The sequence below is a fragment of the Neolamprologus multifasciatus genome, chromosome 15 (assembly GCF_963576455.1).
Source record: "Neolamprologus multifasciatus chromosome 15, fNeoMul1.2, whole genome shotgun sequence".
NCBI lineage: Eukaryota > Metazoa > Chordata > Actinopteri > Cichliformes > Cichlidae > Neolamprologus > Neolamprologus multifasciatus.
In genome coordinates, this window is record NC_140453.1 from 15862595 (window position 1) to 15884850 (window position 22256).

Below are 22256 nucleotides of genomic sequence, written 5' to 3' on the forward strand. Positions count from 1 at the left end.
CTGCACCTTAGTCAGATTTATGGTTGGGATGCACTCATTCGCTTCAGGACTAATCTTATTTAGAGGATTGCGTGCTGGCCAGATGTGATTAGCCTGCTTTAGTGAGAGGTTTGTTTGCCATTTAACTAAGAGAGCAGCATCTGCCACTCATATACTAATTTTGTTTAAAAAAAAAAAAATTGTAACTAGGAAACAGTGCGAGCTGTGTCATTTGTGGATTTCTAACATAAACCAAAAGAGTAACTCAAAGTAGTGTTTTTACTATATATTTGCCACCTTTTTTTAAGTCGTGACTAGGGCTGCCACAAACGATTATTTTGATAGTTGACTAGTCACCGATTATTTTTGCGATTAGTCGACTAATCAGATCATCATCCATTGGATGTAAAACGTACAGCTTATTGCACCAGCAGCATCTGCTCTTATATAACTATCATTAGCTTACAGCTTTAAGTGTTTAAGGTATGTGCTAACTAAAAATAAAGACAAGATGATGGTTTATTAAATTTTAATGAAGTTTGCAGATTGTTTCGGTGAAGTTTAATAAACTCCTTGCTATCTAAAATATAACAGGACACCAGAGTAAATTCTCGAGCATCTCACACTTCTGATGATCAGCTGTCTGCTTGACGTTTATTCAGCTGTGTAAAAACTATAACTTTAATCTCAGCCAAACCGATTTACTCAGGAACAAATAAAATACTAAAAAAGGCCAAACAATAACATTTTAAGTTATCTAAGTGACTTATATATCATGTTTAACCTGAGTAGCGAAAGACGGCGGTGGGTTTGAAAACGATTTGCTGGGAGTCCGGTGTTCTCACCGGCTCTAGTGAGCCTTGCCCCCGGCTAGCTATCGAGCTAGTGGGTAACCGACGTCTCCGAAAACGTCGGAGCGCTTTTGAAAATATGTGGTGTCTTGATAAACTGAGCAGATATTTGAGATATTCGCCATTGTTGACAACTGTACTGGGCCGCGCTATGAATTATGGGACACAGCTTCTTCTTCTTCGGGGTTTAACGGCAGCTGGCATCCTTGTACATGCAGTGCTGCCATCTTCTGTTTCATTCCGTTATTACACTCTTAAATCCTACTACTTATTCCTGCGGCTTTTGTGATCTTACAAAGCGTCAAACGACGCGTCGACTATTAAATCAGTCGTCGACGATTTTGATAGTCGACGTAATCGTGACTAGTCGACTAATCGTGGCAGCCCTAGTCGTGACATCCATTTAATGCTTTAGACATGATAGCAGCATTGCTCTGCTAATGTATAGGTCTTTTTAAACTTTTATTTATTTTTTCATTTTAACAAAAGTCGATTTAAAAATGTTAGATGTAAATCTGCCAGATTTTACCAAAGTTCATATACTTTGGTAATAAAAACACCTTTCAATCATTTGCTTTAAATTTTAAATATTTTTGTGTGAGCCCACTTCTGGATACTTTGTGTAAATTCATCACTAAAAGTCACTGAATTGTATTGACATCGTCTTTTTGTGTATGCTTCGTTTTTTAAATAGTTTCATTAGCATTAGCTCAAAGTGCACCTCTGCTCAACACACAAACACAGCCTCATGGAGCTCCTAGCATGGTGTTAAAGTTCAAGTAAAAAGAGTAGGTCAGACAAGGAGATGAGACTGGCATTAGAATTTATTAAAGATTAATGACTGGAGAGAAGCACTTTGGAGAAGTTGTGTAATATTATCTTTTACTTCGTAAAAGGGAGAAAAGATGCAGTCATGCACTGTGACAGAGAGAGCACTGTTCTCTCATGTGTACTGGTTGCCTCCAGATACAGACACATTATGGGCTGTGAAATTCCCTCAAATAACAGAAGGCCAAGAGTTTAAGTTATGCAAAAGGCTTCTGATCTTTTGGTCAGCTTTATCCTCAAGGTACACAGTCTTTTAAGTACATTAGTCATTCAATAAAGGCATATTCACAGAGGTTGAAAGCAAAAAGCATTTACTGCCAACAGCTCCAGCGATCATTAGTGTGCAGCGAGCCAGTAACACTCCTTCATATTGAAATTGTTTTTCTAAGTCATTGATTTGTGTTCGTGTCTACAGAACCCTTTGCAACCTTAATCTCTTTTTGTGTGAATGGGATTAGGGTGGTCTCGAGGTTAATCTCAGGAGGGTCTTACTTCAGTGAATGCCCATTAATGTTAGCACAAAGGTTAGCGCCACACCAGCCATCAGTCACTAGTCGCGTTATCTCACCCAACACATGGTGTCCTTGGGATATGTTTATTTTGTTTAGGGAACATCTGAAAGAGTTTGAATTAAAAGATTTTGAACGGAATTGCCACAGATGGCAGAATTGCTTATGGGAACACTCCAGATGGTGATCTCGGTGCAAAAAGTACAAAGAAAAATGTTTCTCTTCTCTTATTTTTTTAAACCACATCATTTAAGCTGTATTCACAAATCTAAGGCAGTGCAAATACTGTACAGTTTGGACCCGGTGAAGTTAAAGCTTTTGAATCATGTTGCTGTAGATTATCTGAGACAGATATTTGAGTTTAGAGGGCACAACATTCATTAATGCGCATTTTATTTGCTCCATAAATCAGCATAATCAGTTTCTGTAAACTCACTTATTCTTCAGTCTGTGTCATAGCCGCAGTTTACCTCAAGATTTTCCCCTGCCCTTTATTTCTCAAGCCGGTTTCTCCCAAAAGGGTTTGTTTTTAATGCAACGGCTCCATTTTGCATATCAACACTCAAACCATGCATCAGTGTGACTCACAAAGAAACAGACCAGTGTGTCTGAAGCTTTACTCCTGGGAACAGATTTATTGGACTTGTCCCGCCTTTTGTCTTTAATCCATGGCACACTTGCCTCGAAAGACAAGAATGTTATTAAATTGAGACATTAAAAAAAAAAACTGTAATCAAAGTACTTACGCGAACCCTTCAGTAAGCTTCCTTTTACAGTAAATCAGGCATTATACATAAATTAATATTTCATTTATTATGAATGATTTCTCTTCTAATTTGGCAGATTCACTTTGATTATGGTGGTGTGTCTCAAAGCACAGCAATCAGCCTTTTTTCAAGATGCACTTAAGTGTTGATGGATAATTGTGTAGCAATCAGAGGCTGGATTTGTTTTATGCTTTCTGTAATTGTCAAATAATCAGTTCATAGATGACAGGATTTGTTTATTTAATAAATACCATAACCCTCAGTAGGGCTGGGCCATATCATACCGTTCACGGTAATACCAGAATAATGTTGGGCAACGATAAGAAAATGAAATATCGCGATAGAATATGGGTAAAACGCGCATGCGCAGTGCCTTTGTTTTCATACGCACATAGCGGAAAAAGCATGGCGGCGACAGAGAATGAGAAGGGCAAAAGCGGATCGTTAAATGAAACGGATGAACCAGAATTGGTTTGTAAAAATGCTACAGCTTAAGTGGCGTGGCACTGGTTTAGCTTTCATCCGTCAGATACACAACAAAGCCCTATTTTTGGTAGCACATGCTAGAAGGCTGTCATTATTACCGTGTTTTTTGGAAAATACGGCACACTTCAAATCAATCCTTTGAATCCTCTGAAAATCGACAGTGCCCCTTATAATCCCGTGTGCCTTATGTATGGTATTCTGGTTGTGTTTAATGACCTTGAAACGATTTTATGTTGTACACGGCGCTGGAAAATCTGTCAAATGTTTTAGTACGACTTTGCTAAGCTATAAACCCGCACCGCTTGATGGACTGTCGGAGCATTATCGTAGGCAGGAGCCTCGCGGAGTGATACGTACTGTGCTTCAACATAATATTACCATATTGTGTGTATAACCTCTTTAAGTTTTGTGGATATTATGCATGGTTATGCTGAGGATATGTTGGCCAATTTCCACTGGAAATGCCTTTTGGTTAAACTGTCAGCAAGGAATTTGCATTTGCACTGTTAAATCTTTATATAACTTTAATGCACATAAAAAAAACAGCTGCTTGTTTAAGTGATTGTTTTTTGGTTTTTTTTTGCACGAGTCAAGTTGTGGAAATGTAAAGTATTTTGTCTAGTGTCAATTATATCGTCAGTTATATCGTTATCGCAAATTTTCAAATGTATATCGTGATAAATATTTTTGGTCATATCGCCCTCAGGGTAAATATTTACAGTATGTAGATTTTAGTAGCAGTGCAATCATATAAACTCAGACGTTCTAAACTTTAGGAAAAAAGTTAATGTGGATTGGCTATATGATGTCATACCTGGGGAATATTACGCTAAAGTTGAATGAAAATGTGGATGCTTCTTCTTTTATTTTTCCTTTTCATATTCAAGCTTTAGTGTCTGTGAAACCGTTCATATGATTTGGACGCTTTTAAAAAATATATGTATGAGAAGCTGTAGACAGCATGTCCTCTGCTTGAGTTTAAATGTCTCAGCAGCAATCAAATAACTTCCCATGAAACATAGTACAAGCATTAACATTTCTTTGACATTTGATCGCAATTCTTTAGTCATCCTTGGATGTTTCATATGGCTAGCCATCAGTTAAAACTGCGTTTTGACAAGTATTTAATTTTTGGTATTGTTGGTTGTTGACGTGCAACATGAAAATGATCCCAAGTCCAGCAGCAAATCTACAACTGAATGGCTGAAAAGAAAAGAATCAAGGCATTGCAATGCGTCTGTTAAAAAGAGACCTCTGTGTGATTAAAATGCTCCGAGGGGTCCTTAATAGCTGTACATGCGTAAATGTCTGCACATGCCTTTGAACTGAACCAACATTATAAAGAAAAGTGGGAGGAAATTCCTCCACAGTGCTGTGAAAGACTGATATAGTCATTCAGCTTATCGGCTATTGAGCCATGCACTTAGTTTTTCCATACAATGCCTCCACATTTCTGCTTGGTTTTTGTGAATTAAATAGGGTTACTGTGCAATATGTCATGCGGTGTTGATCATTTGAGGTTAAGTTTTTACCTAATTTTAAGATGATTACCAGATCATTTTGATGTGCTAAACATAAAAACATTGAAATAAAATAATTGAATCTGAATTATTTTTATTTTCTTTGGGGAAAATGTGTTTAAGTAGCGTGTGTACATGATAGTGTACATTAATTTAAAAAAAAAAAAAAAGCAGGGGTCCTGAATATTGATGTTCAGCTTTACTGTTTTTCTCACAATTCTGTGCCACAGTGAAAGTGACAGAGGTAGATTTCTCCCAGTGAAAATATGATTGCACCAGATCAAATACAGACATTTATTTCTAGACTGAAAGGGTAACAAATCTCTGATCTGCAGCAATTCAATAACTTGCCACATTGTCTGTTTGCAGTTATTTTCTTTAAATTCTCATGTGGTTTCCTTTCCTCCTCTCAGTTTATTTATTTCTCTTTGCTGACATCAGTGAAGGTCAATGATTAAGCACTAACAGTCACAACAAAGTGTTTAATCTATGTTAAAAGTAACTTTATCACAATAGTGATAAAGATATTTTTCTGATAACATGTCAAGCTCTTATAAAAAAGTAATAGTTAATCATGTTTGTTTTGGTGACTTTTATGAGCTCAAGATTTCTCAAGGAGCTGAAATTTACTTTTTGGGCTAAAGGAAAGACTACAGGTGCATTTTTCCCTCTTTCTCTGCCTGTCTGTCTTTTTTTTTTTTAATATTGAAGGTTGAAAGGTTTTCTGTGGCAGATTTGTGGACTCCATTTAATTATTTATTTTGGTCCCCAAAAAGCTGAAGTTTGTTAAAGTAGAAAACTGCAAAGTAAGCAGGGCTGACTGCATTGCAGCCTACAGTGTCATCATGCTGGGATTTCCGAAAGCTGGCCCAATTATAATGTTTAGTATTTTGATCCAGAGCCTTCAGACAAGAGATAAGGAGACAGAGTACAGGGCAGTAGAGGTGTAGAATTTAAAGAAGAAACCAAAACATATTAAAATAGAGATGGCAAGACATGAGCTACATATTCTCTATATATTGTTTTCACACAATAGACGTATTTTCATTTGATTCATCACTAACGGTGGAAAAAATAGATACATCATTTTCCTGGAGACACATAAGCTGCTGACTATTATTCAAGTTTGTTGACTGACAAAGGCCACATGAGCTAACAACAGCAAAATAACAACAAAGAAAGGAAAAGAAAAAGTCTGAATAGTCTATTAACATTTAAAGTATCTTCATGACAAACTTCTTCCAGCACGAAGAACTAAAGCTGCCACTGCAATCTGGAGCAGGTTTTGGCCTCAGCTGATTTTGTTGCTCAACTTTCCCCAAACAAATTTTCCAAAACTTATGAAAACAGTCCATAATGGCTGTGATAATCACCGTATTATCACAAACAGATTGCATGTCATTTCCAACTCCAATTAGTCACAAAATGATAACATACAAACTCTGTGTCATTGATGTCTGAGGTGCCAAAGTCATTTTGAAGACCTGGTCCAGGTTTTCGAAGGAGCCATTGCTGAGGCAATGGGATTGCAAATTCATCACATGTAGTAGCAATCATTTGTCCAGTCACATTCCTTTTTTTCGATCGATTGCACTAGTCTGTAATTAGTGCAGGAGATTTTTGGGAAATTTGCAATAAGTAAATGTGCATCATATCTCCAGGCTTCTGAATTCCAGGTAAAGCAGGGCAATATGACCAAAAATATTTATCACGATATACATTTGAAAATTTGCGATAACGATATAACTGACGATATAATTGACACTAGACAAAATACTTTACAACTCCTCAACTTTATTCGTGCAAAAACAAAAAATCAACGTATTTTCACTTAAACAAGCAGCTGTTTTTTTTTAATGTGCAGTCAAGTTATATAAAAAATTTAACAGTGCAAATGCAAAATCCTTGCTGACAGTTTAACCAAAAGGCATTTCCAGTGGAAATTGGCTGACATATCCTCAGCATAACCATGTATAATATCCACAAAACTTAAAAAGAGGTTATACACACACAATACGGTAATATTATGTATCACTCCGCTCCTGCCTACGATAGCCATAATGCCCATCAAGCGGTGCAGGTTCGTAGCTTGGAGAGGCTACGGCTGCTGTGATTACTCAGAATAAGATCTCTGACTGCAGACTGGATACATCTCGGAAGGGCTAGCTCGGAATAACATCTCTGGGCGCAAATTGGATGACATCTCGGGTAGGGCTGCTCAATTAATTGAATTTTAATCACAATTACGATCTGGGCTTCCAACGATCATTGAAAATGACTGAGCCAATTATTAGCCCCTCCCTTGTGCTTTACTCTCGCGCTGCTCCGTGTGGCAAATTGAACGCACCTCTCTGCATTTCAAACAAAATAAAACTAGTACCGGTACCAAAAAAAAGAAAATTTATTCATAACACATGTGAAAAGACCAAGGAAACCGAGTAAACGATAAAAACGATAACAAAATAACGCTGAAAACCGATAAAAACCCTGAAAACTATACATTTCACACCTGAGCCTCAACTCTCGCGGCCCGGGACCAAATGACTCACAGACCGGTACCGGTCCGAGGCCCGGGGGTTGGGGACCGCTGATTAAGAGGACCCGAGGGAGGCTCGGAAAGCTAAGCAGAAGTTATTTGGACAGGAGAGTGACTGCCGTTGGTTGAAAAGAGAGGTAAAAAAAAACTTCAGTGGTGTGGAAACATTATGGGTTCGCGGAGTCAGATGTGGATCAAGTAGACATAGTGTGTAAACTTTGCTACAGTGTCGTAGCTGCACCACAGAGCAACACTGCAAAGTTCACTAAACATGGACTTGGTAAATGGACTTGTTCTTATATAGCGCTTTTCTACTCTGTCTGAGCACTCAAAGCGCTTTATACAACTAATTCATTCACCCAATCACACCCATTCACACAAGCACTTTTTTCTGACCTAAGTGCTAAGTAGTCTACCATTCATACACATTCACACTCCAATGGATGCATCGGAGAGCAACGCGGGGTTAGTATCTTGCCCAAGGATATTTGGCATGCAGACTGGAGCAGCCTGGGATCGAACCACCGACCTTCTGGTTAGTGGCTGACCTGCTCTGCCACCTGAGCTACAGCCACCCAACATAGATGTTTACATTTTTCATTTTTTTATATTGCAAACATTTGCACTGTTATCAGTATTTGCACACTATTTTATATTATTTTTGACAATCTTTAAAGTCATTATTCAATACATTGTTATTGTTAAATAAATATTGTCAAATAATCGAGATCTCAATTTCAGTGAAAATAATCGTGATTATTTTCACTGAAAAATAATCACGATTATTTTTCAGTGATTTCTGCTCGATTTTTGCCATAATCGAGCAGCCCTAATCTCGGGGAGGCACACTGCCGTGAGTTCTCAGAATCGGCTCCTTGAGCACAAGAAATGACAACATCACAGAACGCAAGTATGGCGAAGCTCACGGCTCTCCAACGGGAGATTGAGAGACCAGTGTTGGACTGTAAACTGCTTTGAAATTCATATGAGCTGTTCGCACTAAAGTAAAAACCACCATCACTCATGCGGATACCCTCTCAGCGCCAGCTGCGGTCTCAAGGCTGGAGCTGAACAACAACACCCTGATAACGACTGTGTTTAGTCTGTTCCTTCTCATTCCATGCAAGGCCACCTGGGTTGGCTGGAAGACTGTTTACTTAGCCTAGCAGGGCGAAGGACACTGTCTCAGCTGAACTCTGGAGACACATACATATACACTGATATGCACACACTCATGCCCCCTACCTTTCCAAACGCCTTCGACGCTTATTCCCTTCCAATGCTGCACCCTTTACCTATCCCTGTTGCTTGTCATGTGTTTCTTTGGTGTATTAAGAGTTTTTTCATGTGCTATGTGCAGAGGTGTTTTTTTCTGTTCTCAAACTGATCTCCCTGTTGGAGCTCAGTCTGGGGGGAGTTATTTTTTCTCCTTATCTTTCCTCATGTGGTGCATTTTCCATTGTTATACCTCTCTGACCTGTCTTCCCCATGTGATGTTTTGTGTAATGTATGTATGGTCGGAGGGTAAGATGGCGCCGCCATTGCGTGCAATAGGTCGGCAGCCTTATGAAATTTCCCTTTGTGGGACTAATAAAGGTATATAAATTCAATTCAATTATACCCGTATTACCGTGAATGGTATGATATGGTCCAGCCCTAATTCCAGGTGCCACATCTTACAAAAAAAAATTAGGAGTAAGAAAAAGTAACTCTGGTCAAAGCCCAGGCCTGATTCTTCAGACATTGACGAACGTTCATGTCTGACAACTGCTTTGAAGCCACCCCGCTTTACCGTGTGAGCCTCTGACATAAAAAGGGCATCAGTGCAAAGAAATGAAAAAAGTCTTGGCGTTATATGTGAGCAAAAACATTGTACACACGTTTGAAAGTAGATTTACAACACTAAACTTAGGCCATGTTTTGTTCAGTGTGTTGGCTAATGCAAGATATTCCTGGAGTAAACATTAAGCTGATTCGTTTGTTCCACACTCGATATAGACATTTGTTTTGGTTTTATTCTGTCCTTTTTAAAAATTAATGACACTATACAGCCACTCGTCTGCTTTCAAGCTGTGCATCTCCCCCCATTTTGTCTTCTCCTTCCCTTCACGCTGACACCGGCAGCCTCTGAATTTCTAACTTGAAACAGCAAGCAATTTGTATGCAATGGAACATCAGTACCTGAAAATAAATTTGATAGATGAGAGATGAGTTCCTCAATGTACGATCGGGTCTGAAGGTCTGTTTTGCACTTCAATAATAAAGCTCTTGTTTTGCATGTGCAGTCACTTGTTGACAAAACTGCCAATAGTAATGAAAGCACAGGTTCAGCAGGCAGCACTTTTTCCATTTAGAAAGGAATTTAAAGGTTGACTCTTTATTTTATCTTTGATTGGGCTTTCATGAGGTTGTTGCTATGGCTCTGCTGGCATGCATTCATTTAAAGCAAATATAACTTCGGTTGAAAATGTTAGCGTGCACATTTTAGTATGCAGAGTTGGGAGCAATCCTCAATAGATCCCAAGGGGCAATGAGTTTTATGGGGGTCCGGCCATTCATTAACTTGACAGGTTCTGTCAGTTTTAAGACCCACAGTACCTGCAAACATTGTTGCCCTTTTCTATTCTAGCACTTTACAAGTTGGCACCATGTTAATTTATTTTTTTCAGCTTATTTATAAAGTCATTTTATCAACAGTTGTTGACCATGTAGTTCTTAGATGTAATGTTTTATTTTGCAAAAGTGATATAAGTAATTTGCTGATGCTTATTTTGATACCTGTGCTGCATAGCATAACTAATTATAATGAAGAATGTTCCTTTCCACACCCACATTTTCAGAACAAAAGATGTACTCAGTCAAGGCTCTGTAAAAGAGCCACTCCGTCTTTTTCCTCCTGTCTAGCTCAATACCACGAAAAGCTTTTGTAGCGTGTGTTGGTTTCAAAGGCACACGAAGGCCACCTCCCACACTGAGAGCTCCACGGTGGACAAAGCTGGAGGACGCCCAACACTTGTGGTCCCTTCTCTTTACACCAGAAATGATAAGGTCAATCTGACATGTCAACCAGTTTATAAAGTTATCTTCAGAGTTTTCCATCAGTACAGGAATCTCATAATGATGCTTTTCGCTGTGTTAGCTCTATAGCACATTTATAAGATGTACGATAGCGACTTCTCAGTCACAAAGTAGCTCAACCCTAAACCGTGCCTGCTTTATCATTTATTTGACTCTAGGTGATCTAGAAAGAATAGAAGTTAAAGGGACTTTCACATCACTTTTTAGACCTGGAGGCTGTCTACAGGACTGAAAGTTATTTTTGTTTTGTTTCTTTGGGAGTGTAGAGAGCAGGTGCAAGAGAACTTGGAGAGGTGGAGGTATGCACTGGAGAAAAGAGGGATGAAAGTCAGTAGAAGCTAGGAAGAATGAGAAGGAGGCAAGGAATAGAAGAAGTGAGGGTGGATGAGTTTAAATACCTGGCGTCAACCATCCAAAGCAATGTCCAGTGCGGGGGGGAAGAAGTGAGGCAGTGTTGAGTGAATAGAGACGAGTGTCAGGAAGGATTTATTAGAATGTAGCAGCAAGAACAAAAGGGAAGGTTTATAACATGTTGTTCATGGTTTGGAGACGATGTGGCACTAACAGACTAAAGACAGGAGGTGGAGCTAGAGCTGACAGAGTTGAAGATCCTCATATTTTCATTGCCCTGACCAGGAGGGATAAGATTAGAAATGAGGTCAGAGACAGCTCAGGTTGCGTGGTTCGGAGGCAAAGTAAAACGTGAGTTACATTTTTGCGCCAGATCTACAACTTAATTTCCATGATAACTGGAAACCAGTTTTAAGTCTATGATGCAACTGCAAGTCTGGTCAACACACACAATAAAGACTTGAATGGCATGGAAGCTTGCGGTGTAGGGATAAAAGAAATTTCCAGTTACTATGTAAGTTAGGACGTAGAGTCTAAATCAAGCTTTAGAGAGAGAAGCAAGACTGAGATGGTTTGTACAAAGTATCCTCCCAGGCAGAAGGAATTAATGCAAGACCACAGAGGACGTTCATGATTTAGTAAAAGAGAACATGCAGAGGGTTCTTGTGACAGAAGATAAGGTTAAGGATAGAACCTGTCTTTCCAAAGTGTACCCTGGTTTTCATGGAATGTCAGCTGGAATACAATTCATCCACCTTCAGCGGCTTCCTAAATGGGTAAAACAGATATAGTTAGTTGATAGGTGAAGATAACAATAAAATACTAATTCACTTTTTAACTGTTTGTTGTGGTTTATGCTTCTTTATTCTGAGTGTGTCCCCTTGATGTGTCGTTCCATGACCCCTCATGAATTTGCACCCAATATCTCAGCTGTCATTTATAATCGCCAGCAGAGGCTCTAAAATTCTTGACTGAAAGGTTTCAGAAGACGTGCTTAGATAACAAATATCTGGGGAAAATACAGAGCCCATATCACAAAGATTCACATTCACACGGCACTAATATAAGCGCTGGATCTCCGTGTTTAATACATTATGGCAGGTAATTGGAGTTCTTCAGCTTTTAAATTACAAACTTGAAAGAATTGCACAAAATGTGGTTCACACACAACCTTCACTGTTATTCCAGATAACTGGAGCTCCCCAGTGAATGCTAGTCCTGTGAGCAGAGCTTTAGTGTTGCCACATTATGCAAAGTCCTTTCTATTCTATCTGCATGTCTTTCTCCAGCAGAACATAAAATGATAATTGGTTTGTATTCAACCTTTAGAGAGACACAAATTACCTTGACCAGAATTAAGATCTTGCAGTTAATGGTCAGAATCGTAACCACAGAGCTAAGGATGTACTTGAGGTATTTTTTTTTATTCTTTCCTTTTTCTTAGCTTTTTTCATTCTTCAAACAACAAATAAAATAATGCTCGTGCTGTGAGTTTATGAAAGGCGAGACTGCTCAAATCTCTGAACACATAACCCCTTTTGCACATTTATTAAATTACCTAAATGGAGATATAAAAGACAGCTCTTGGAGAGAGATCCATGAGGCATCATTATTTGGAACAAGTATAAATGTTTTTTTGCCTTTGCGCAGGCTCAGAAAACATATTGTACCACCAGCAATGGCCACCAGAAAATTGACCACAGAGTCACACGATTTAGGTATACTTTTATACTTCCTAGAGATATCGGGTTGGCTTGATTGAAAACTGTTAGCTTGCTGAACTCAGACACCAGGCTTCTTGTTCTTGTTCACGAAGGAGCAGGGCAGGTTTTAGTGATGATTCTCTCATACAGTGTTGATTTACATTTCTTTTCTATAGTACTGCCATGGGGGCATTACGTGGGTTGAGCAGGAACTCCTTATTTAGTAATTTAGTCATGTGTGTGACGGTGCAGGCTCTCCTGAGGAATCCTGTCTGTTTTCCACACATTTCCTTGGAGTAGACTTCTGTTACTGGGCAACCTGACAGTGACAGAATCTGGTCATCTGTTCCCGCCTCCACCCGTCATGCCTTTACATTTCTCATGTTTCACTTCTCTTGATTCATGTCCTTCTGAAATGTCAGGCGTGCATGAATAATCGAAGCGATGGAGAGAAGCATGTTGTTCGCCGTGTGTCATATGTTGCTGCGCAGTGAAACGCAGCAGTGATGTGAAGAATGTAATCGTGTTGAATATCTATGCATATGATAAGTCATATTTATATTTACTCTTCTATTCTGGTGTTCCCACCATAAATTTTTAATCTTTAATCATTTCTTTTCAAATTTGCAGTGCTTGCAAATTTTCTAATTAGTTCTCTCTCTTTTCACTCAGGCGCTTGTTTGCATTTCATGACGTTTTTGATACTCGAAGGCTAATTTTTAACCCGGGATCAATTAGTTGGATGCCAACAGTGCGTCTTAATAGAGGTTCATTTGTACGAGGGTTTTCATCTCATTAGCTGTGACTGTGTGAAAAATTCTGCTCAGCTCATGAATTATTCAACAGTTAATTCTCTTGTGTTTTACGCACACATAAATTTACTCCACATAGGCCCCGCCCCTTCTTTGAAGGTACATTTCATGTATTTTTATTCCAAAGTGTCTGCCACATTGTAATTTTGTTGGGGTTTGGCTTCCTCCACAGAGGTACAAGCCTGGAAGGTGTGACGACATCCTCAAATGGAAGCCCCCCAACCTCAACTCCGTCGACTTTCGTCTCAAGATCACCAAAGTCGGAGGAGAAGGGTACGTCACTGTTGCCAGGGAAACGCTCTGCCTGAGGAATCTAATAGCACCTATGATTTTGTGACACACTGGAGTACTCAGAGACAACCACATGTGCACACATGTGTAAAGTCCAAAGCACACACATTGAATTTCCTTGACATTCATCTTTCAGTTTCTATTTCATCCCATTTCTTTTCTCCTTTCAGATTTCCCTTCTGCCTCAGGGTTCACTTCCTTTTACAGCAGCACAGCTACTGCATGAAAAGTTCATTTCTTTTTCCATTTTGCCTAAGCACACTTTTTTTCCTTAAGTGCCAGAAGTTTCGTATATGCTGTATGTGCTTTGTGCTCCTCTTTTTCTTGCTTTTTTACTTTTATTATCCTCTGCTACATAAATTATTCAGCTCCACTGATGTTCGCTCTAACCATTACCCAAGTATACATTACAGCTCCGCAGAAAACAATTCTATACTGGGGAGGGGGAAATCGGAAGGTAATAAAGGCTTACAAATGTGTTTCTTGGGAGGCAGGGTGGTGCAGTGGTTAGCACTGTCAAATTGCAGCTAAACAGTTCAGAGATTAAAGATGCTGGGCGACCGGGGCGTTTCTTTTGTTGAGCAAAGTCTTTTTATTATATTTTTGCCATAAAAGAAAATATAATGCAAACTATAATAACACAAAATAAGGAAACTATTTAAACATACTCCTCAAACCTCCCTCACCTTGCCCCTGTAATATCAGATTAAAAATATGAAAATTGTTAGATATCATTCACATATTTTCTCAGTAATATATCAAAATAAATCGTCGTTTTGTTACAGTAATAACGTTACGGTTATGCGTTAATAATAATAACCTGCCATCCTTTTAACAAAGCTTATAAATGGAATAGAATAGACTAAAATTTCCCAACAGATCCTTTAATTACATGTCTGAACTTTTCTATGATGATATGATATGATCCTTTCATCCAGAAATAATACAACTTTTGACCAACTACTCCGGTCTACTTGTAAGAGCCAGGCCATTTCTGTGTGTAGTTTGTGTGTTTTCCCTGTTCCAGTTTACATTAGTTCGCTCCCATTTTTTTCTCCCATTAAAACTATATTTGCTCAAGAACTCGAGACTCTAGACCAGGTTTGGAGATTCACACATGTACTTCCATGAGTACATGATGCCCATGTGTTCATTATGAAGTACCTGCTATATTCTCACATGAGCTTCATAAGATATCACACTGACTTTCTGCTGGGAAGCTGGCAGGTTAAAGACCAGCTGATGGCCCATCTGACTTCACCAGACATTTGCACTTCCATCTGGTAACGTCTAAATAAGTTCTGGGCTGCAGAGCATGTGTGAAAATGGCTTACAGTAGGTTAATTCATCATTGTGATTCAAAGTCACTGTCTAGGAATTACCGTGCTTCTCACCAAATGTCATCTGAGATGGGCCCCTGGTCTTTAAACTTTGATAAGTAGTTGAATGGACTTTGTTTTGACCACATGTTTTGACCACATTTTATTCAATTTAAGCTCAGTATTATTGGACTAAATGAGTAGCTTCGCATCACTCACAGTTCAAAATATGGGACCTTAGTGAAGCCCTGTATTTCAACTGTTGTCTGAAAAAATTGTTTTACTCTTCCCTCTCTAATATCGGGCTCCTTTTAAACAGTCTTCCTTCTGATTGGCTAACCTCTGCAAACAGAAGGTTGAATCAGTGGGTGGGGCTTCTGTGCTCACAATCAGAGTTGTGTGCCTAGGATATTTACAGTCTTTGACGTTGACCTGTTTAGAAGAGTACTTGGAGCAATCAAAGCAATTATATGCACATACAATGACTTCATCATTTGAAAGATTAGATTAGATTATATGAAACTATTAATCCCTCGGGTGGGTTCCTCTGGGAAATTCCGTTTCCAGTAGCACAGCACCGACAGAAGTTGCATGTTACAGATACAATAAACGGGAATGAGAGCAAGGATATAAACAAAAATATACCATATATACACACATATAAATACAGAATATATAATATGGATGAATAGGAATACTAGTGGATTGCACATTTGAGTGAGTCTATTGCACAGTCGAATATAAGAAAAAATATTGCGAGTATTGCACAGTGGAGGAAAAAAAGCACTACAGCTCAGTTGTTCCCGCCCTCCTTTGTCCCCCTGTTTCCCCTCCCTCTCTCCTCCAACGAGGAGTTAAACAGCTTGATGGCGTGTGGGACAAAGGACTTTTTAAGTCTGTTGGTTCTTGACTTTGGGAGAAGCAACCTGTCGCTGAATAGGCTCCTCTGATTATTTATGACCGTGTGCAGAGGATGCCCAGCATTGTCCATAATGTCCAGCAGCATCTTTAATGTCCTTTACTCTGCCACTGTCACCAGAGTGTCCAGCTTCATGCCGACCACAGAGCCAACCTTCCTGATCAGTTTTTCCAGCCTGGATGAGTCCTTCTTTGCTGTGCTGCTCCCCCAGCACACCACAGCATAGAACAGTACTTCTGCAACCAACGACTGGTAAAACATCCTCAGGAGCTTCCTGCAGATGTTAAAAGACCTCAGCCTCCTGAGGAAGTAAAGTCTGCTTTGGCCTTTTTTATACAGGTGCTGTGTGTTACATGACCAGTCCAGTTTGTTGTCCACCCACAGCCTGAGGTACTTGTATGTGTTCTCCACCGCCACCTCCTCTCCCTCTATCTGAACTGGCAGAGGACCTAGTCTGGACCCACAACCAGTACCTTGGTCTTTGAGGTGTTGAGTTGCAGGTGGTTTTTGTGACTCCATGTGACAAGGTTCCTCACCAAACTCCTGTACTCCTCTTCCTGGTCATCCCAGATACACCCCATGATGGCCGTGTTGTCCGTAAACTTCTGAATATGGCATAATTCAGAGTTATAGCAGAAGTCAGAGGTGTACAGGGTGAAGAGAAGAGGGGACAGCACAGTTCCCTGATGTGCTCCTGTGGTGATGTCTTTCAGACGTACTGTGGTCTGTCAGTGAGGTAGTCAGAGATCCAAGCGACTAGGCAGGGGTCCACCTGCATCCTGTTTAGTTTTTCCTGAAGCGAACTGTAGTGGGTCCTGGGTATGTTGTACCTGTGGTCGGAGGAGGTTGAGGAGGAGTTGCTCTAGGGTCTTCATAAGATGTGACGTCAGTGCCACCGGTCGGAAGTCATTCAGCTCATTGGGCCGGTTCTTTTTGGGGACCGGGACAATGGATGTCTTTCAGAGGGCTGGCACTCTCCCCAGTTGCAGGTTGAGGTTGAAGACTCGTTGTAGCGGCTCCCCAAGTTCAGCAGCACACGCCTTTAGCATCCTAGGACACACCTTGTCTGGGCCTGCTGCCTTCCTGGGGCGAAGCTTCCTCAGTTGTCTCCTGACAACTGGGGAGGAGGGGGATGTCATAGTGTCAGGGATGGGGGGAAGCGAGGGAGGTAGGAGAGTAGGGAGAGGGCTCTGTAGTAAAGGTGAGGGTGGAGGGGTTGTGTGCCGGTCAAACCGTAACAATAAGAGAATATATTATATATAAAAACAAGAAAAAGCATAATACATTGCCTTGAAGAAAATGAATTAAAGGAATGCATTTCCCTTGTTAAAGTACATTTGAATTTGAACAAAATCTATCATGCACTTGCAAATCTCCAGGGTAGATATGCACAAACATTGTGTTTATTTGTTTTTTTTTCCAGAAGACAAATTCAAATAACTCTTCATCTTTTCAATTTGTCCTCTTGTGCAGGTAGGAGGCTGGCGTTTGTGGTTTGGAGCGACTTAAAAATTATTGGATGGATTATTCTGCAGTTTTATAGGTGCTCATTTCCCCTCTGGGGGGGAAAATTCATCACTTCAGTGTTTCTTTCAACCATCATCAGGTCACAATTTTATTATCTCCAAAAGCAATGGCATTCTCAATAGCTTCAGCTCTGGTGTTTGCAATTTACCAAACATTAAACCTGCGGAAACTTGCCTTGTAACTTTGATTTGGCAGTTGAGGTAAATCAAAGCACCGCTGGGCCTGGGTAAAGTCTCACAGAGCTGCTAGCTTGGCTGTAAGATCTAGTGCTCTTTGTTCTGTTTCTGCACATCCTTCAACTCTGTGTTCTTTTCTGCTGTCCAGTCTGTGAGTGCTGTCTGAGTCGCTGTCAGCTTTCTGGAAACACTGCCTTTTCCTTCGAGAGCCAGCTGACCTTAGTGACTGTCCCAGCTTTATAGCCACGAGCCTGCTACCATTTACCTACAGCAGACTGAGAGGATGGCAGCAGAGTACAGTCACTCATTCTACTCCGAATCCAGCCAGCAGGCCCACTAGTCAGCGCCTTGAGTCCTCCCTGTGTGTGTAGGAGAACACAGACGGTTATTGTTGCCATTTGAGAATGTTCTGATATTTCCCCAAAAGATGATTTTTTTGTTTTTTGTTTTTTTGTTGGCAGATGAGCTCTCAACAGACCTCGGTATAGCTTTTCAAATCTCTTCTTAGTCAGAGAGAGAGAGAGAGAGAGAGAAAGAGAGGCATGTACGGAGGTAACAACTGTTTATTCATCAGCCCACACAATCAATCTTTGAGCACATCTTTGCGTACCACAGAGGCATACAGCCTTGCAAGTTTTATTGCCATCTCTGAAAGCAAGCACAGAGGCAGACGGTGATTATTGTGTGACAGGAGAGGTGGAAAACAAGGAAATGGAAAGATGAAGCAGCAAGTTGTGTTGGTGGACATTGCCAGTGCCCCTCCCAAGCATAGAACAGTCTCGACTATTGTATAGATTACTTGAATTATGGATAATTTGAGTCAGTATTCTCTCTGAAGGCAGGATGAGTAATGGTTACATCATCTCTTTTTAGGTGTGCAGTGATTTTAAGAACTTAAAAAAATAGAGAATGATCCAGTCTAAATGGCTTGGATTGTCTCTGTAGAGCCCAGAGCCCAAACTTCTCATTACTACTCTTGGACTCTGGGGAGTTGAGTGTCATTACAACATTGCAAACCATATTTTGTGTGTGTAAAGGATCCACAGTCAGACCTCACACTCAAGTACCTGCCTTGGAAATGCACCAGAAAAGTCAAGAGCAACACAAAGTCAATGCTGCATCCAGTCAAACTTTTGCATCCAGAGAGGAAAGATTTAGACTGTAATGGAGGCCGAACACGGTGTCAGAGAGTTTGTGTTCACTTATAGACTATGTGCATGTTAGCATATGCTACTTCCCGTGTCCTATTCGCGCCCTGTTTACGGTCCAAAACAAGTTAAGCAAATGAATGAATCAAGCGGCGATTTACATTTCTATAGATGTCTTGGGCATTTACCCAATATATCTGTAAATGATGTTCATCGACTTTATTATTTTTTCCCCAAATTCAAATTCAAATTTTATATTTCTCAGTATCTGTAAAAAGCGGTCCCTCGTTTATCGCGGATGTTATGTTCTAAAAAATAACCAGCGATGTGCTTCTGAATGTGGACGATGTGTCTTCTGCATACAGTAATGCAGTTCTGCTTGTGTTGAGTGATGTAAACAACTGATCAATCTAAACTCTTTAAACTTTTTATGACACAACAGTGGTGAGTGTTCCCACCTTCTCCTCTTTGTAACTTAACGCGATCTTTCCGTTTTCGAGTTTTGGACATGATTTTGGAGTATATCTTCGCAGTAGCGATTGACCGCAAAGTAAAGCTACCGGAAATGTACAACCCCACATCCGGTCTCAAACCAGGGAGTTAGCATTTTCTTGTGCACAGGGTCTATTATGTGCAAACAATTAACATACATCGCTTTTTAGAAGCAGCACAGAAGGGTTTGGAATATACACCCACTATAAATCACCAAGTCTGCTGTGAGCTTGTAGCAATTCATCCTTCAGCACAAAGACAAAGGATTCTGAGAACTAGAGTGGAGCGTGTCTTTGAATGGAATCCTGTAGATGACATCTGAAGCGCAGGCCACTATGGTCCTGCTATCGCTATGACCACAAGGACATGCAGCTGTATATAGCTGTTACATTTAGACTTCATTTACTGTGCAAGATTCAGAATACTGTTCAAGTGGATCTTATTGTGCTTATTCTTATGTATGGATATCTATATGATTAATACAACAGTTGTGGACGATGGCTATATCCTATAATGATATAGCCATAATGATAATAAATTGTTAAGCATAGCCAAAGATTCAGTTACTAACCCTAACCCTTCAAACACAATTTTTTTAGGGATCTGGATATTGTCACCGAGGGTAGATGTCCTTAATATGGTCATCTGCAGGATGGCAGACAGTCGGAAGAAAGTTGGCGTAATAGACAATGACAAGTTAAAGCAGCTTGTTTCAGACAGCGGATGAGGCAAATAAAGATTTATCCGTGAATCATGCTACGCTATACAAGTTACCATAATATGTTAATTTTTACCATTTATTTTTATATTGAACAAATAAACTCATGATCATCAATTAGTCCATCTCTTTATATTAGTTTTTTTATAGATACAAGTGTATATAGCCTGCACTACTCCCATATGTTATATCTGCTGCAGTTTGCAGGGCTGTGTTGGTAGGTTGTAGACGTAAGAGATAAAGAAATTAGAAGATGACTTAAGCAATTAGGAGATTAATTTAAGAGCTCTTTATAGTTTCACAGCAATACCTGAAGTTACTGAGGGGTGCCCCTAATGATCTCTTTGTTTTATGAAGGCTCAGTAATTTCTAAATATAGCTGTGGAGCGTAAGAAAACATCAAAAGTTGCATTTCTGATAACTGTTTTCGTCTAACAACAAAATCTTTAACTACAACATGTGAACACCAGCTAGGTTGCGCTCTGGGTGGATCTGAGTGTCATGGTAATGAATTACTAATCATACTTGAGCTCAACGGAGCTTCTTTCCCCTATCAATCTGTCAAGATGTCATATAAAAATTTATATAGTACGTTAGAATTTTAGATATTTTTTGTGGAGGCTGATTTATGCAACAGAGTAATGTTCCAGTGTCACCCCTAGATATATGTTGTAATAGAGTATCTCATAAAGACAGTGAAGCCATATTGGATAAATTCAGGGTTGTTTTAAGCTACAAACCCAAGAAATTACAGGAGATCATTTGCATTAGACACACTCTTGTTGCTGAAAATAGTTTAGTTTAGATGAGCCAGCTGCCTGAATGGCGCATGCGACGCCCACTTTATGACAGTGACGAACACTGTTGTGACATCAGAGGAATCGGGCATTGTAGCTGTCCGGTTGAAGTCATGTCGCTGTCTGATTTGACTGAGTAGGGTATTTTGCACCTGTGTCAGAGGTTGTCCAAACTGGTTGCTGTGCATATTCAAAAATGACTCTCACTAGTTGTTTGCCCTAATAGGGTTTAGTGAAGCTCAGTTCAATCTCAGAGCATCTAATGGCTTTCCATTGAGGAAAGAGCTTAGATACAGTGACCAGAGTATTGGTATGAGGGTAGTGGTGCGTGATGCAGTATTTTATCATGCTTCAGTCCTAGTATTAGCATTTTTTTAAACCTGTTTGTTTGTTTTTCATTGATACTGAGTGCTAATCTCTTGCTTAATTTACGTTTGATCTTTTGCTTCTAAAGATTTATAAATCTGTTGGAATAGTGTTCAGCTACTATAGTTCCGAGTTCATGCTGTTTCCAGACTGCATTGACATTTAACAGCGCCTTGGTTGTTTGTACAGAATCTCCCACCTTGTTCTGTGTTGAAAACCTTTTATTTTTCTTCTGTATGGTTAAATTGTCTTGTTGTAGCACTATTCATCTGACCCCAGCTCAGAGGAAAATTGATGCTTCGGTGTAATTTACACATGACCCTGTGAGTGAAACATCAGCTTAGAGCTGTGCAATAGTCTGAACCACAACAAAAGAGTCTCTGCTTTAGAGACTGTGTTGCAAACCGCAATCTTATCTGTTTCTGCACCTTTTGTATACCTCTGGGACTATCTCATGGATGCTTTAGGAGAAATGGTGTCAGCACAAGGGCACTTTTCTTGTTTTTGAATCCTGCGTGTTTACAAAAGTGGTCACAATGTGTAGGTCCAAAGTAATAGTTGAGGTAATGATGGGACTGGACACGCTGTTGTAAGATCTTGGCGCTGGACAGTGTCAATCACGGCATGGCTATTTGGCTCTTTTAATGTCTCCTGCTGCTTCCTTCCTGCCTCTGCTAGCTATCATTAGACCAGAGGGGGTTGAAATGGATGGAAAGATGGTCTCCAATTTCAGCTCCGACTGAAATCTGTGTGCTGCATCAGACTGTGTAACTGCACTGTTGTTTAGCCGTCACTTTAGCTCAGCAGCCCCCTTATTTTCATTCTGCGCATAATGCTTGTATGCGCAGTCTGTGGCACACATAGCATCAGACAAAGTGTCTGGAAATAACCACAGGCACATGGGGGTGTTTTTGGTGGAGCATGCTGGGGAACAGTATGTGATTAAGACATCTGTTGGTGAGCTGTGGGACACATGTTTGTCGAATTGAGAGCTGCGCACGCAAGATCAAAACCTTCACTTTAAAACCCACAGCCTGTTAAGATGACAGTCACCTGGAGATTAGTTTTATGCATTGTCCATGA

At 40.0% G+C, this 22256-nt stretch overlaps 1 protein-coding gene and 1 long non-coding RNA gene across 2 annotated transcripts in view; both read left to right on the plus strand.

The window, feature by feature from the left end:
• rngtt (RNA guanylyltransferase and 5'-phosphatase) overlaps positions 1 to 22256 on the plus strand; it is a 112741-nt gene that overhangs the window by 71452 nt on the left and 19033 nt on the right. Inside the window, exon 13 of the mRNA XM_085134317.1 lies at positions 13593 to 13693. Coding sequence (XP_084990443.1) covers positions 13593 to 13693 — 101 coding nt within the window. The remainder of the gene's footprint in view (positions 1 to 13592; positions 13694 to 22256) is intronic.
• On the plus strand, positions 19050 to 21998 carry LOC146501828 (uncharacterized). The gene is made up of 2 exons (XR_014869637.1): positions 19050 to 20731; positions 20768 to 21998. It is a non-coding gene; the product is annotated as an uncharacterized LOC146501828 (long non-coding RNA).